At 35.1% G+C, this 16,946-nt stretch overlaps 1 protein-coding gene and 1 pseudogene across 2 annotated transcripts; both read left to right on the top strand.

The window, feature by feature from the left end:
• The first annotated feature begins 1,120 nt into the window (after positions 1-1,120).
• LOC148626281 (uncharacterized) lies at positions 1,121-5,824 on the top strand (annotated as a pseudogene).
• Positions 5,825-8,128: 2,304 nt separating this feature from the next.
• Positions 8,129-14,450, top strand: LOC148626282 (uncharacterized). 2 transcript variants are annotated; one of them, XM_088570161.1, is made up of 3 exons: positions 8,187-8,290; positions 10,163-10,293; positions 11,614-14,450. In XM_088570161.1, exons 2-3 carry the CDS (start codon positions 10,271-10,273, stop codon positions 12,680-12,682), a joined length of 1,092 nt encoding a protein of 363 aa, XP_088426287.1. In that variant the 5' UTR covers positions 8,187-8,290; positions 10,163-10,270; the 3' UTR covers positions 12,683-14,450. The 2 variants fall into 2 exon arrangements, with proteins under 2 accessions (XP_088426288.1, XP_088426287.1); XM_088570162.1 differs by lacking the exon at positions 10,163-10,293 and having other exon boundaries at positions 8,129-8,290.
• Positions 14,451-16,946: the final 2,496 nt, after the last annotated feature.

Raw genomic sequence — 16,946 nt, forward strand, 5'->3', positions numbered from 1 at the left:
GTCTCGGCAAGCTCTGGCATAACGTATGAGTTGTGATATGAAAACTCCATACGCAGGTGTTAAAGGGGTGTTGCCACAGATGAAAGGAAAGTTGACAATACGGGAAAAGTCATTGCGTTTGTCGCATAGTTTGGTCAATAGTTTTTTACCATCGATCTCTAAGTGTACCTCAAGATATGAGGCTGACTTCACAATGTCTGTAATATTCTTTATCTCAAGTTATTTGTAGATGTGATGTATAAAGTCCCCGAAACTAGGATAGGCAATAGGTCAAGTGGGTCAAGTTAGGAATACGTCATCAGTTTTGCAGTTTCTTGTTGAGTTAACAGGCTATTTATTGAGGTTATCCTAATTAGTGTTTTCTTTTAAATTTTCTATTTTTCATCGGATATTTAACGTTGTACCAATTTATACTTATATACAATGAATTCTATTCTTGGATTTACATGAATACATTATAAAAGAGATGTTATCTTGAACTTTTGGATGTGAACCTCGACCTGGACTTAATAATAAAATGGCGACTAGACGCCGTAGAAATATTGGATTTCGTCTTGACCCGACAAATTGGACAACAGCTGAATTAAAAAGTGAATTGGAAAAGATCGGCATAAAAATAACAGCTAATCTTACAAACAATCAATTAAGAAGGATTTATCTAGATAATAAAAATCTCTTCAAGATGTAACTCCCGAAGCCATGCAAGACGAAATTTGTACGTCAGGAACTTTTAATAATGCACCAATTGGACAAGCAACCTTGAGTCATGACTTAAATTCTAATACAGATAATATGACTGACAGTGAAATTTCGCGGGACAATAATGTGTATAAAGCGACTCCGCCCAGGTTACAGGAAGTTTCGAATGCGCATACGATTTTTCGTCAAATCAAAACAATGATAGTTCAGCTTTACGTGTTGATCAAACTTTGTTAGCAAATACTTTGGCGTTGTGTCAGCAAGCCTTAGCTAATTCAAACAACCAGAAAGAGAAACCAGAGAAATATAGTCTACGAACTGCAATGAGTATGCCAAATTTTCCGCATCCTATTTCGGCTTTTCCACATGCACATCCGACCATAGTCTAGCCTAATCCAACCATGCATCACAAGCCCTCCTAATGCCGATTTATACGGCCACTAATTCTAGTCAATGCAGAATTGGGTTCCCGGCGTCTAGTTTTTCTGATGTGGACTTGGTTTCTCCAGATATACGAGCCCAAATTATTGCAGGTAATGACATTAATCTTAACATTCTCTATGAGACACCTTCAAAAAAGAAGATTAGGGAAAATGATGACAGGTTGATGAGAAATTTTAGTCTTAATGAGTTCATCATTGCTTTTGGTCGTTATAAAAGGATCATGCGTTCAGCATTTCCCCAAAGAGCTGAAGAACTAAAGGCTTATTTAGCTCGCATTATAAAAACTGCAAATTTGTGGCCTGCAAAGTTTTATGAATACCACAAAATGTTCAGCGCGAAATATGCCATAATGTTATTAGAACACAACATAAAAATTGACTGGTCTATGGGTGATCTCGGGCTCCGCCAACTCGTGTCTGCTGGATCATGAGTTAATTCATGCAGTATTTGTAACTCAAATTTACATGCTACAGCAATGTGTCCAAGAGCAAGCCAGTTTTCCCGTAGCTTGTCAAATAATCAATACCACGATCGGTATGGAAGGGATGTTCTGATGCATGAGGGTAGTCAAATTTGCAATAATTTTAACAACCCAAGGGGATGCAATAAGTCTATGTGCAAATATTTACATGTGTGCAAAGTATGCAAGAGCAGTAACCATAGTAACTTTCAGTGTACTATTAAAGTGCCACAACATAAACCATTGGAAAGTAATAGGTCAGGTAACAATACCAAACAAACAAATGCTAAACAGGATTGACTATCTATGCCTAAAAGTTTATGTAGTAGAGCTTACTATGAACCATCAACTCCTATTAATGTTGATCATTTAAGAGCGGAATTAACTAATCATCCAGGTAAAAAATTAGTAAATTATCTATGTGATAGTTTGAACTATGGTTTTGATATGCTTGTATCCAATAGTATTCCTACTTATGAATGTGAAAATGCTTTATGTGCAAGGAATAATCCAGACATTGTTTCAAAATTATTACAAGAAGAAGTTAGTAAAGGTTTTGTTACAGGGTCTTTCTCTAAGCCCCTTTTGATTCACACAGAGTGAGTCCTTTAGGTATAGCAACTCACAAATATTCACAAAAGGAAAGATTGATTTTAGATTTATCATCTCCTCATAAGAATGATCATGTTAGTATAAATGATTTAATTGATAAGGAATTATGTTCTTTGACATATATAAAAATAGATGATGTTATTAATGTTATTCAAAGATATGGAAAAGGTAGTTTATGCTGTAAGGCGGATATCTCGGATGCTTTCAAACAACTTCCTATTGCAAAGGATCAGTGGCATCCGTATTGTGTTAAGTGGACAATCAGTATTATCATTATGTACGTTTGCCTTTTGGTTGCCGATCAAGTCCACGTTTATTTGACACTCTTTCCTCCAGCATATGCTGGATTGCTCAAGAAAAGTATGATATTGAGGTTATTTTTCATTTGCTTGATGACTTTCTTACAATTGATAGACCAACAGAAACTGGAGAACTATGGCTTTATTAAGTTTGATAATTAACAAACTACGAATCCTCTTTCGGCGAAAAAGACCATTGGTACAGTATGTGTGTAAGAGTATCTTGGAATTATTCTAGATACAGTTAGAATGGATTGTAGATAAAATTAAAAGAATAACAGACTACATTTCTGTGATACTTTCTAAAAAATCTTGCACTAGAAAGGAGTTAGAACAATTACTTGGACATTTGAATTTTGCATCTCGTGTTATTCTTCCTGGGCGTGCCTTTGTTACCTACTTATACAAGCTCATGTCATCTGCGAAGGAAAGCTTTCATTATTTACATTTGAATAAAGAATGTAGATCAGACCTTAAAATGTGGCTTCAGTTCTTATCAAACTGGAACGGAGTAAGTATGTTTTATGAACTAGACTTAACATCTATCTGACATGCATCTATTTACAGTTGCTTCGTCAACGAAAGGTTTTGGTGTTTTCTATCAAGGACATTTCTTTTATGATACTTGGCCTGAAAATTTACACAACATTACAGACAAGGCTTTATCAATGACATTACTTGAATCCATACAAACAACGTTTCATAGCTGGATCTGCAAAATGTACCACCAAACCTCTTTCAAAACTTTTAACTTCTATACTCACAACTGTCAAAGAGGGTCTACAGTCCTACCACAACACTTGTTACTCCCGTAGTGGTATTAATTCAATGTGGATCCTGAAAAATTCGAAAGATCTTTTGGAGACAATCAGTTCAAGACTATTATCTGAATATAATACATTAAAACCTATGATTTTTCAACACTGTATACTTCTATTCCCCATACTCAGTTAAAATCCCGACTTAAAAACATTATACATCGTTGTTTTTCCAAAAAAGATGGTACACCTAGATACAAATATATAGTTCTTGGTAGAGATTCCTCATACTATGTAAGAAATAATTCCAAATTATCTTCTAAATATACAGAGGAAGATGTTTACAAAATGCTGGAATTTTTAATCGACAACATATTTGTCCAGTGTGGTGGACGTGTTTTTCAACAAACGGTCGGCATTCCAATGGGAACAAATTGTGCTCCTTTACTTGCTGACCTATTCCTTCACTCTTATGAGGCTGACTTTATAGCTAATCTGATCAGAAAGAAAGAATATCGTTTGGCCTGATCCTTCAATCTCAGTTTCCGCTATATAGATGACGTATTATCTTTAAACAATCCTAATTTCGGGGATTTGATACATCGCATATACCCAAAAGAACTTGAGATAAAGGATACTACAGACACTGTGAAGTCAGCCTCATATCTTGACCTACACTTAGAAATCGATGGTAAAGGAAAACTATTGACCAAACTTTACGACAAACGTGATGACTTTTCATTCAGAATTGTCAAATTTCCTTTCACCTGTGGCAACATCCCTTCATCTCCTGCGTATGGAGTGTTCATATCACAACTCATACGTTATGCCAGAGCTTGCCAAAACTACGCAGACTTTTTGTATCGCGCTGGAACTCTAACAAATAGGCTTCTAGAACAGGGTTATGTTGCTACAAGATTGTAGTCATCACTACAGAAGTTTTATGATCGTCATCATGAACTCGTGGATCGTTATGGTGTATCCATCAGCACCATGAAAACTTATTTATTCAACGGGTCATAGTTTTCCTTTCGTCGTTTGTCTACCCCGGACTTGACTTTTTATGAGCAACTCGGCGGGTGATTCTAGAAAAGCAGAGGACGCTTACCCTACCGGTGCACCTGATCCATGCTCCCAGTTTTTAGTGGAGTCCGGATTGCTCATTTACTTTTGTTACTTTGTATGTATGATTTTGGTTACTTTATGTTCTTTGTTGTGTATGTCTGTTTTCCATGTCTGGTCTTTGTCCCTGGATTACATTCTTTTGATTACCACTATAACGTTGGTTCCCTTGATTACTCTTGAACTATATCCGATAGTTGTTGCTGCAGTTTTATGGAGGGGGGAAACTGGTCAGGGAAACGTATTTTATTTCACTGTGACAATGAAGCCACAGTACAAATTTTAAAGAAAGGACGCTCTAAGGATCCAGACATTATGAGGTTTATGCGCCAACTTGTAATGTGTGCTGCCACTTATATATAGCGAATATGTACCTGGAAAAATCAATGTTATTGCTGATAGTCTTTCTCGTTTTCAGTTAGAGAAATTTCGTCGGCTAGTTTCAGATGCGGACAACCCCACTCTATGTCCGTGCATTCAAGAGATTATCTGGATGTCGCAGTAGACAATATAAAAGCTAGTGCAGTTGCCAGCACGACCAAATAAAATGACCAGTATATCAAGTTCCTATTACTTCAGGGAATTACATGGTTGTCTAGTGTACCACCAATATCAGAAACACTGTTATCCAGATTTATAGCTTAAATGGGCGTGAACGTTTACCTGTGACTTTTGACCTTTTATATCAAAAGTGCTTATTGTTACGTAGAGGTGTATTCAATTATTTTGTAGATATATTGTTAGAAACGGCATGTATTATTGCATTTTTGGGGTTCCTTAGATGTGGCGAATTTACTGTTTTGGATAGTTTTGATCCCGAAACAAATTCATGCCTTAATGACATCACTTTAACTACTGAATGTGTACAGATTTTATTAAAGAAATCTAAAACTGATCCTTTTAGATTCGGCATAACAATTCCACTTTTTAATAATGGTTCAGAAATTTGTCCTCTTCAAATAGTACAGAAATATTTATATGCTAGAAGCCACTTAAATCGCTGCACTCAATCATTTTTTGTTACAGATTCAGGAAATCTTTAATCAAGACATTTTTTCATTTCCCATGTCAAATTAATTTTAGAAAAACTTGGTTTGAAAAGTAGCAATTACAATGGTCACATCACACTTTTAGAATTGGGACTGCTACCTCAGCCCATGAAGCTCGTTTAGAGGAACATTTGATACAGACTTTAGGACGATGGTCCTCAGATTGCTATACATGATATATTCAAACTTCTCCAGATGTCTTAAAACAAGCACAAACTCAACTTGTAGCAACAGTTAAAAGATAAATTATTGTACTGACAACAGGTGATGGTCAAAGGTCCTTTTTCTCCAACTTCAACTTGGAGCTACAGCTGCAAGCATCAGTATTTGGCTATGTCGATTCAAAATTTTGGTAATTATTAAAAAATTTTTCTCTCATTTCCAAGTTTCATAGTTAGTTGAGTTGTCTCCCTTTCAAGAGACATTATATACATTGTATTTTCAGCTGCAGTCGTGTAATTTCCCATTTGCCAAAATGTAAATTTTGTAAATAAATAGTTTACTTTAATCTGGTTTGTTATTCTATAAGTATAGTGTCATGAAGTTCATTGAATATAAAGGTTCATACATGTACATGAGAAGAAGTTATGGGCTTGGTTTAGTTTCAGGTATTATTTTGAAGGTACACTGTGTTCGGTCATTTATTCATCACAAAACAAAGAGCATTGTCGAAAAACATAAGTTTACAATGGCGATTTACAGTATTTGAAACTTTAGGTGCTTTGTGTATTCATGTTTATATATGTACATGTTGTACATGTAAATATGAGATTTGGGTGAAATATGGTATGGCAATGTTGTTTGTTCTTTACACAGAAATAGAGTAATAAAACTGGACAAATATGTTGTCATTCAAAAATTCCAGCATTTTGAAAACATGTTCTCCGGTATATTTGGAATATCTACCTGATAAAAATCTTGAATTGAGTATAATGACTTCTGTCAGTTTTGAAGTGGAATAGCCCAAGGTAATACCATTTATGCTGTAATACTCAGTGTAAATTCTAGTTCAACCAGGCCGTAGGTCACAGTCAACTAGCTGTAAATTGTTACTTACACGAGTGTAGAGTTAAAACCAATGCCATTTCACAGAATCGGTGAAACTAATATTATCCCTAAAGCTTACCGACTGCTAAAAGTCACTACGCAGACACATTATTTTTATCATCAGCAAAGCATGACAATACTCAAATAAAAAATTGGCATTTTGTTCAATACAAATTTGTAATACAAATTAACATTTTATGAAGAAACAGAATACACTGAACTTATGTTACAATGTTCATAGGCTCTATAGCTTAAAATGGAGATGCTTCCTTAACCAGTGATCAAAATGAAAACATAAATATTTAAATGGTGAAAAGCGTGATTCTTCTAAGTTAAATATTGTTTCCCCTCTCTCTTCCTTACCTGTCTTTGTCCCCTTCCTTTTCTACCATGTGTTTGATTTACAAAAAATGTAATTATATCCAATTACGTCCTAAAAAATCAAACGTGCAATATGTTCATACGACATATATAAACACAATTGATGTAGAGGGTGTAACACGCATATTGACACACACACACACTATCATTCTTGTATATGCGCGCACCGCGAAACGGTGTGAGCTCTATGGTTATTACATGTACTTATGGCAAACCAAAGTGGACAAAAATGAGTGTTTTCTAGAATAAAAAAATGATTGAAAACGTGGATGTACGTACGTGTAACTCCGATGTTCAACTGTTGCGGTTGTCAAGAACCTAACCCGCCTCGACTAAAAAAATATTATCAAAATCGAAGCATGGCTTTTCTAAGTTAGGAAAGACAATCATTTTCTTTTGGGAATTTGCAGCTGTCAGTTGCGTCTGAATTTTGTTTACGTCACATGATAAGTCAAACTCCGGAGCATTGGTCTCTTCCATGCCGGCACTACTTTTGCCATTCCATTAGTGGTACGGAACTGGAGCTGCTTTGGAGTTTGGTGATAGTGTAAATTATAGTCCCACCATCCATGGGGAACTGTAATATATCCGATATTGTACAAATTAAGCTGACCCGCTAAAACTGAAAAGGTTGTTGCAAGAGGAACCTTTAAGGTTTAAAATTGTAAAGTATGGCGAAGTGCTACAAAGTTATCAACCATTGAAAGCAAGGAGGAAAAGGTGGCTGTGGCTGAGATTTTGGAATAAAAACATTTTTTTTTTCATTAATTGAAAAAAAATCTCCCAATTATTCAACAAGGCAGATTTTCACATAAAAATATTGATTTCGTTTGTGGCTGAAATATAAACAAAAATATTACACTTGCGAAACAAAAATTCGCATCCACCCCAACCTATTTACATGTCTCGCACAGACGGTACACGCATGGTAAAGCTCACAGTGCTTGCTGATAAAGGCTATGCCTACTCCATATCAATTGTTTTGTTTTATAGTATTATGTATGTACATAATTATTTTAATGTAACTTTTTAAATTGCACCGAAGTGGAGAGAAATTATAACTATGTCCAGTTGGTATTATTTATCCAACTTAAAAAAAAATATAGAGTTATCCTTCTTTGCATTTCGTGTAACAATGAATTACCTAAAATTGTATTTAGCCTTTGAATACCTAAACATTGCTTATTGAGAATTGATTATGCATTCTTTGACACAATGCACTTATTTCATTTAATTACACGCAGAAGAGATTTTCTTATAGCAAAATTAGAAAACCCGTTTTCAGCAAATATTGATCAGTGTTTCACAACCGGAAGTAATATTGTTTATATTTAGTGTTGACGTAGACCGAAGGCAAAACCGTTACTTAAATCCACTTATTTCCTTATGACCTCAAATATGTGACTCAAAATCTGTACAGTAAGTATCATCATAACTATTTTTTAATTTTAATTTTAACTGAAATCGTTACCGTTAACACCGTCGAATGACAATTTTTTTTAAAGATATTATACATGCATGTATTGCTATACATGGCGTCTTAAAAATTATCACTATTTTCTGTTTTCGTACGAATGTGTTCTAAGGTCTTTCTATCCACAGTCCAGTGGGGAGTCCCCTTATGCTCGAAAAGTTAAGAATGGGTCAATTCTTGCGCAAGTTTGATTTAGGAATTTCTGGATCGACCACTGCATTTGTATCATTGATAACGAAACAGGTTAACTTTCATGTCACCTCTGTACTGTGATGGATTTCAATTTCAGACGCAGTGGTCGATTGTGCTCGCGTACAAAGATTTATTACACGCCTATCCGTACATCAACCGATCATGCACAGTTACTGTTAAAAATATCTTTTTAGTAGGAAATTACCCTTTGTGATATAAAATAAATATATGCTACATTCCATCCTACCATCCACTAAAACAAAGTTTTTCAGCCAAACTTGGGGTGACCATAGATATCTATTTTAAACTCTATTGATTTTCTTTGTCGCGTCAACGGTCAGCGCCAATGACTATGACTTCCCAACATCAACAATAAATTATAGGCTTTAAGGTTGATGAACGATTAAAAAAAATGCCGTATAAATAATGGTACATAAATTTTGGGTTATAACAAACTATTGTACCTAATGATCAAGCATTTTTGTATTCCAATCAGGATTAAAAAATACCGAGATATCACAGGTTTGTACACAGGGAGAGCTGCGACCTCACTTCCCCTTTTTGAAAATCAATAAACACTATAGTAATAAAACACGTCGTGACTATTAAAGTCGACATAGGAGCCCCCAGACCGCGGTCAATTAAGTTTCCACCCCTATGGAAAATCCTGAGTACGAGCATAATGGAACAGAAAAGTCCAAATACATAACGTGAAAACATGAAATCGAGACTTTCTACATACAAAATCCGGCAAAGTACATGACCAAACCATGAAAACATGAAACCGAGCCTTTCTACGTACAAAATCCGGCCAAGTGCAATGAAACTTCTCCAAACCGGATCCTGAGAAAACCGGTCTTCCCTCCAAACCGGCCGTTTTCAAAAGTCCCGGCCGATATACATTAAAACCTGTGTGTTTTGTATTCAATAGACCGGCCACCCCTTAAAACCGTACATCGGCCGGTTTTTCATAGTTTTAGATACATATTTCAAATAAAAACAACCTCTCAATTTCGGCCGCCCGGTTATTGTTCACCTGTAATAGATGTGTCAACAAAACTAAATGATTACTTAATATTACGTAATTAATAATTCATTCATTGACCAGTTTACATTTCATCAGTGGACAGATGATAACTGAAGGGGACAGTAGTTTTAACAACAAATTTAATCCAGACATTATTTTGTTTTTCACTGGTTGGCTGTTAAATTGGTGTGTACACACGTCAGGCAACCGGGGTCATTTAATAGTACGATCTTTACCATCTTTTAACTGTCAATTAATGTGACCTGTACCCAAGCCAAAACAACATAGGGGTGAAATTATTACACTTTGTTTATAGGTAATTTACGAAAACAATACAAATAATTAATTACCATCAATAGCCCTTTGATCTTTAATACACATTCTTTCAAATCCGTGAATATTATTTTGTCGGCAGTACCGTTTGTAAAATCAAATCATTTACAAATGATGCAAGCTTTGAAATGTAATAAAAGGCCAAAAGTTCTGAATTGGCATTAAACATGTCTCGACTGACAAAATGTAGGGTTGTTGAACACATTACTGGAAACAGCTCTTAGAATACATTGCTATTTTTCACAAAACCGGCCATTTTTTCTAGTCCCAGTGGTAGCCGGTTTGGAGAAGTTTCACTGTACACGACCAAACCATGAAAACATGAAACCGAGACTTTCTACATACAAAATCCGGCCAAGTACATGACCAAACCATGAAGACTATATACTCTGCAAGGTGCATATGTAACAATAGAATAAAATGCAATTACATGTACATATTTAAAACTGTAGATAAGGAAAACAAGACAAGGGAGTCCTATAACTATTTCAATCCATGTACATTTAATAACTTATTGTGTGTGAAATGACAATTATGTTGCAGTGGTTTTAATTAAGTCTAGAATACGAATTTAGTATACTGCAGAGATGAGATTTGATGGAAATGTGTAATATAATTGTAACATAAATGCATGTAAGATATATCACCGGACATTTATTTGACTTACTTGAAGAACTTAGGTGAAATATTTCTGGATTTCATGCACAGCTTTATGAAACACTTGGTGACTTTATTATTTTTTTTTAAATTTTCAAGACCGTAAGCCTGTACGTATATGAAAGTTATCCCAACCCCCATTTACTATATGTACACAAGAAACATCTACTGGAAGGATGCTACTACTGATCAGTGGCTATGTTCACTCTAAGATCATAGAAGTATTTTAATTTGTGAATTCTCCTCGGGACAATTGTTTCTGGAGAGGCAAGGAAACTTACAAATGTAAGCCTTATACACTCTTGGTGTGCACCAACCATGAAAATTGAATATAATGTGTTGCATCTAAAAAAGTGAATAAAAAAAGCCTGAAAAAAAACGTACAATTATCGACCAATATACATGTACTCCATGATTCATAGTATGACTGCATGAATGTGTGTCTCTTTCTAGCGGCTATATATACATGTAGATGTCTGGTTTTTATTATTTTTTTTTGTTTTTTGTTTGTGTTTTGTTTTGCTTAGTTGTTTTTTGTTTGTTTGTTTGTTTGTTAAAATGAATATGATACTGTCAAGTTAATTATTGATATAAGTAATTTAGATGTGTTTTAAAAAAATGATTCAATAGGCTGATTGGTGGAATTATCTTCCTTTAAGTGTTTTATTTTTAGCATGTGCTTCATATTTGAAATTTTATCAAAAATATTATTTTTCTCCATACAATAATCTTCTCGCTCCTTGTGAGCTCAAGACTGTTCATGTTTATGATAAGATGGCACATAAATGTTTGATGTAATCAACAAAATACATGTAGTGTTAAATTTATGGATGAGCATTTCTTGTAAATATTGGTGTCTTTAAATTATTTTTTTTCCACTAATTATTCTCTTTTTGGAAGGAATAAGTGATTCGTTTCTATATCTGTTTGTTGCTCTGTTTGATTTTGTTCTATTGCAATGCAGTCATTTTTTTCATTTCTCCCAGTTTCATTCTCAGCTTATTGTAACATACATGTACCGTAGATGATCATTCTATATTTCTATTTTTTTATTTACAGGTATAAAATGGGTGCGTTGCTAAGTACTGGTATAAAACATGATCGAACCACCTATACTGATAGAAAGAAAGAAACAAGCTCTGCGGAATGGCCGACTGACAAGTGCATAACTTTGACACTCGATTTGTATTTCCCTAGAAAGTCTCTGTACACTACAAACACATACTACCAGTATTATATCGGACAACTCGGTTATTATCATTTCTTTGATTTATATCTTGAATTATGCGGAATACTCATTGGCGGGCAGTGTGATGTTGAAGATGAATGTGATTTTGAATGGAATTCGTTCCGCAATTTTCTTGGAAAAAGCTATAATCATGTAGATATCTTAACATCAAAAAACTTCCTTGAAACAACTGTAATGCGTTATGTTCGTGTTGGTATAAATTTTGGAGAAGATCTCGACGAATTAGTTTTTCGTAACGACGAGGAAAAACGACGATTAGAAGAATTTGGAAAAATAGGGAGCAAACTCTTGAAGTATCCAGTTCATGGACAGCAACTGTTTTGTACAATAAAAACGGGTGATATGTACACTGCTACATTTATGAAGTTTCCTTTTATGACAGAGGTATTTAATCATTTAGGCCTCTCTACCAAGTCATCAATTATGTCGACCATGGAGGCTAGACTTAAAACTTGCAAACGCTTACAGAATACATACGATGCCAGCGTTGAAGACTTTGCCTATAACTTGGCTGAAGCTGGGTTGTATTTAACAACTGATGAAATTCTTTCTCAGTGTTTCGACTGTGGGGGACTTGTAAATATAGGAAAATGTGATTTTGATCCATGGAAGGTTCATGCTAAATATCACCCATGTTGTCCTTATTTATTGAAAATGAAAGGTCAAGATTATGTTGATAGAATTCGAAGAGATTTCAAAGAACAAGTAGACATTAATCCACGGTGTATTCTACAGTTCGACAATCGGTGGCATGCACCAGACACGGAAGATGACGATTTAGACAGTAACTGGACGGAGTCAGCATCAGATTGCAGTGATTATTATTCCGAAAACGGTGAAGACGATGACGACGAAGACGATCATGATGACGAGTTTTGAGTGATATATTTATGTTATACTATCAAATCATCATGATTTCGATAAATCGGTCTTAAAAATTGTTTATCATTCCAATACTTCAGAACTTATAGGGGTTAGAAAAAAGTTCTGAAGTGATTTAAAGATGAAAGCTCCAAGGTTGTGAATTTATGATGGATGAAACTTTTTGAAACTTTAAAGTCATTAAGGTATGAGATGAAAACAAAATATTCTTTTAGTATGCGTCAAACGAAAAATTTAACACATTAGTCTCATAGTACAGTAAGTGACATGTATTTGTTGTTATACTCCCGTCTTTCAAGAGGGGGCGGTTCATTGTATACCGGTGTCCGTCCGTCCGTCTGTCTTTAACACTTCGCAGAATAATTTAAAAGTGCTGCCACTTTTTTCTGCGAAACTGGTGAATAGTTTCTTTCTATTGATGTGAGTTGCGATTTGATTTTTATATATTTCCAATTTTTGTTTTTTAGACGACTGAAAACAAATTGCGGTCGTATGATGGTGTCATGCTGTTGTTTTCGTCGTCAATGGCCTCGTCGTTCATTGACAATTTTGTTTCAAGACAATAACTTAAATTTAAGTATACGGATCTTCATTAGATTATACCACAAGGTAGCATACCGATAGGAAGGCCGGGATTGGTTTAGGGGGTTGTGACTTAAACTGTTTAAAAGTGACTGGCCTAAAATATGCCATTTTGATTATGTTCAAGTTTTTATCTTGTAACAAATATTTATTCGGCTATACATGTATCAAGCCTGGGTGGTCTGTCCAAATACTTTTTGGTGCCTGGACCTGTGACTGCTTTAGGAGTTGTGACTAAAATGTTCAAGATTGAGGGCCGAAAGGACCTAAGAATAAGCATTTTCGTTATTTCCGGACAATAGGAACGCAGGGTTTGATTTAGGGGTTATACCTTGTACCAACTAAGGGACCATGAGGGACGCAAACAAACACTTTCCTGATGTCTTAAAAGGAAGGCATAGCGATTTTAGGGATTGTGACTGGAACCGTACTGTAATTAGGGACAAAAGGGTATCATTTAGATTTTGGTCAAACTCTTATCCTATGTTAAACATTTAATCACATTCAAAATTCCAAGCTGTATGAAGCTTGAACTGGCCGAAACTGTTCGGAGTTCGACGTCTGCGAAGCATTTTCATTGAGTTACGGGACTATAACTAAAACCATTGCAGTTATGTCCACGAGACTTTGGTGAACAAGTTATTAATATTTAATCATGTATACGCATGCAAAATTAACTGGACACTTATATGAACACATTGAAGCATTATTTTAGAATGCCACCGCACTGTAGATAAATTATTGGTGAGCTGTCATTAAAACTGTTGTTATTTTAAAGGAATCAATTTTAAGGTTTGCGACTTGTCATTTACAATCCAATAAATCTCTTTATTGCTATTTATTATTTATTTATTTTATTTATTCATTGTATTGTTAAAACTAGGGTACTTTAATTAGAGTCTTTTCAGAATTGGGTGATAATTTTGTAAAGTTAACACTAGGGAAAGAACATTTTCAAGATTCAGAAAATCTTTTGTCCCCAATGCTTGCATGTGTCTTTTTCAAGTTAAAAGTACATAATGCTTAGTATAAGGTGCTAGATATTTAATGGTTGAAATTGCGTTAGACAGTCTGAGTTTTGATAATGATGTAGCACAGGTGTATACTATAGCTTAAAACTTTGTTATTTTCATTCACATATTGTTATTGTTTGATTATTGCCAATAAAACATCAAAGGTGTAATACTACATTACTTATATGTTCCCATCTAATAGATACAGACCACAAGCAGTGACGTAGCTAGGGTTAATATATTTGTAAGCGATTGGTCTGGGTGGTGGCAGCCCCTTTAAAGCTGAGCATAATTTGCAAGTAGTACAGTAGCACATCAATAATCTTTCCTTCTGGTAATAACTTCTACATCAAAATTACAACTGGGTTAAATTTTAAATGTACAGAACAAGCGCTTGGAAGTACAAAATCACAGCCAGCTTTGGTATTTTTATTTGCAAAGGAAGTTTATGGATATATAGGGTCCTCACCGTCCGTCTGTCTGTTCGTGTATCCGATATATTTTATAAGCAGCTTGCAGCATTGTAATGAAACGTTGTGGGTTGTAATATAATAACACTGAGATGTGCATACAGGAATTTAAATTTGAACAAAAATTATAGACAAACATTTTTCAACAAAAATGGTCTGATGCGTTGTCCGCAACCAACTTCTCCTTAACGACTTGCATGGGTTTTTATGAAACTTAATTGGTTATTAATTTACCACACCGGGATGTGCATGTCAGAAATTTATGTTTGGGCACAACTTGTAGAAATGATGACCGTTTTTCAGTAAAGTTTGGTAGATGGGTTGTCCACAACTTCTCCTTAACCACTTGCAGGAATGTTATGAAACTCCATGGAGTGTTAGATTACCAAATGGAGATGTGCATATTGTCAGGGCTAGTCATATTCTGTTATTGTGTTGGCAACAAAAATATAGTAATGATTGCCGTTTGGAGATGGGTGTTTTAGAAATAGCAGCAAATTGTGTGTCAAAAAGCTTAGTCTGTACACCATAAAAATTGTGTTCAGTATCAATTGTATGTCCATATTGGGCTTCAAATGTACAGGTTGCAGGCAGGTATTAGTCCACAACAAGATTGCCAATGTTGCAATATGTCCCCCACCTCCGCAAAAAAGTTGAAGTGCAATGTCTAGGTTTGTTTTGTTTTTGTTGTTTTTTTTTTTTCTTCTTCAGTAAAACAAGAAGATAATTATTAAAACAATTAACAAAGAATCGATTAGAAAGCAACCTTGAATGGTTAGTTTCAGTTGTTTGGCTTTTCTATCACATCTTGTACCGACTAACCGAGGTCATCTAACGTGTCAACGATTAAAGCATGAACAGATTTGAATGTATTTAGTGCATCAGCCCCTCATTCCTTTTATTTTTTGTCGACCGTCAAGAGCCTTTTTCTGCTCTTGCGCAGCCTGATCCAGCATTCTTTAAAACCTCCCTGTCCTTTTAGTATAATAACTGAAGAGGCAAATGAGACATCCTTCGCTGTATCAACTACATTGCGAGTAACAGAAAGCTGTTATGACTTATCTATCATGGCTGAAGTTGCATCCGCAAATCCATCCAACGAACGACTCTTTTAACACACAAATCACCGTCACTACCAGTATCAACATAACGGACACATAGAAAAAACTGTTCTGTAGTAGAAAGAAACGAAACGTCGGTGGTTTCATCTGCAATTATCCTGAAGCAACCCTGCTATACGTTGATGCAGCTATTGGCCACAAATGTATCAATTTTAGGTGATAAATTATCGCGCGTTTGGGTGTCTACTTTGTAAATGATCTGCCAATATTTGATCAGTTTCGGCTCTAAATTTGATGAGAGCAGCGAAATAACGGTTTCCATCGGTATGACCGCGAAAGGGGTATTCTGCTTCCCTCACAAATAAATAGTAATAAGCTAATGTACGGTTATACTTGTATAAATGGTACGGTAATATTGCTGGTCGTTTTCATCGTCCGTATAAAGACATTTGGTTACTGAACATTTAAATGAAATTTTAGGAGAAGTTAATTTCCATACCACAAAAGGGAGTTTGTGATCGGTTCTGAAAATGGCAACATCATCTAAGGCTTCATGGGACGCATATGGTGGAACAGAACATGGCGAACTTTTATAAAAAATTTTAAAAATTTTGCGGTCGTAATATGATCGTCAGTAGATACTTGGTTTTCTAGCATTAACTTTTAAATTAGCTGGCTGATCTTTATAAATTTTACCAGGTTTAAAACCACCAAAAGGTGGTTTGTGTAGATTTTTAGGGTAATGGCTCCAACTGTTTTGGAATTACGGGCCACTAAGTGTAAAAAATACAAGAATATTCAATTATTATATACATGAGTTGAATTCGATTTCTCTTCGATTTATTATTTCCCGGAAACGGCATTTTTCCGTCATCCGTTTTTGTTTATGAGTGCTTGATGTGTGTCGTCAGTGAAAGTAGGGGTTATATCCGTTTTGGAAGGAGGGCCAATAAAAGGAACAGAAAGAAGCATTTTCATTATATCTGGACGGTAAGTTAAGTACATGTGAATTTATCTTGTACAAGGTGCTATATCATCAAAGGAATGGTGGGATTGATTTAAGGGTGTTGTGACCTGAACTAATTAGGAATTCTTAGGTACCAAATACGAGTCAAAAACAGCATTTTTCTGATAA

This window comes from Perna viridis, chromosome 2 (genome assembly GCF_037379345.1).
Source record: "Perna viridis isolate PV_CMFRI_1.1 ecotype Kerala chromosome 2, ASM3737934v1, whole genome shotgun sequence".
NCBI lineage: Eukaryota > Metazoa > Mollusca > Bivalvia > Mytilida > Mytilidae > Perna > Perna viridis.

Excerpts from the sequence above, each read along its gene's own strand:
- LOC148626282 (XM_088570161.1), top strand. The coding sequence starts at position 10,271 with ATGAAGACTATATACTCTGCAAG. Across the intron at positions 10,294-11,613 it reads AAGACTATATACTCTGCAAG|GTATAAAATGGGTGCGTTGC; the intron begins GTGCATATGTAA and ends TTTTATTTACAG.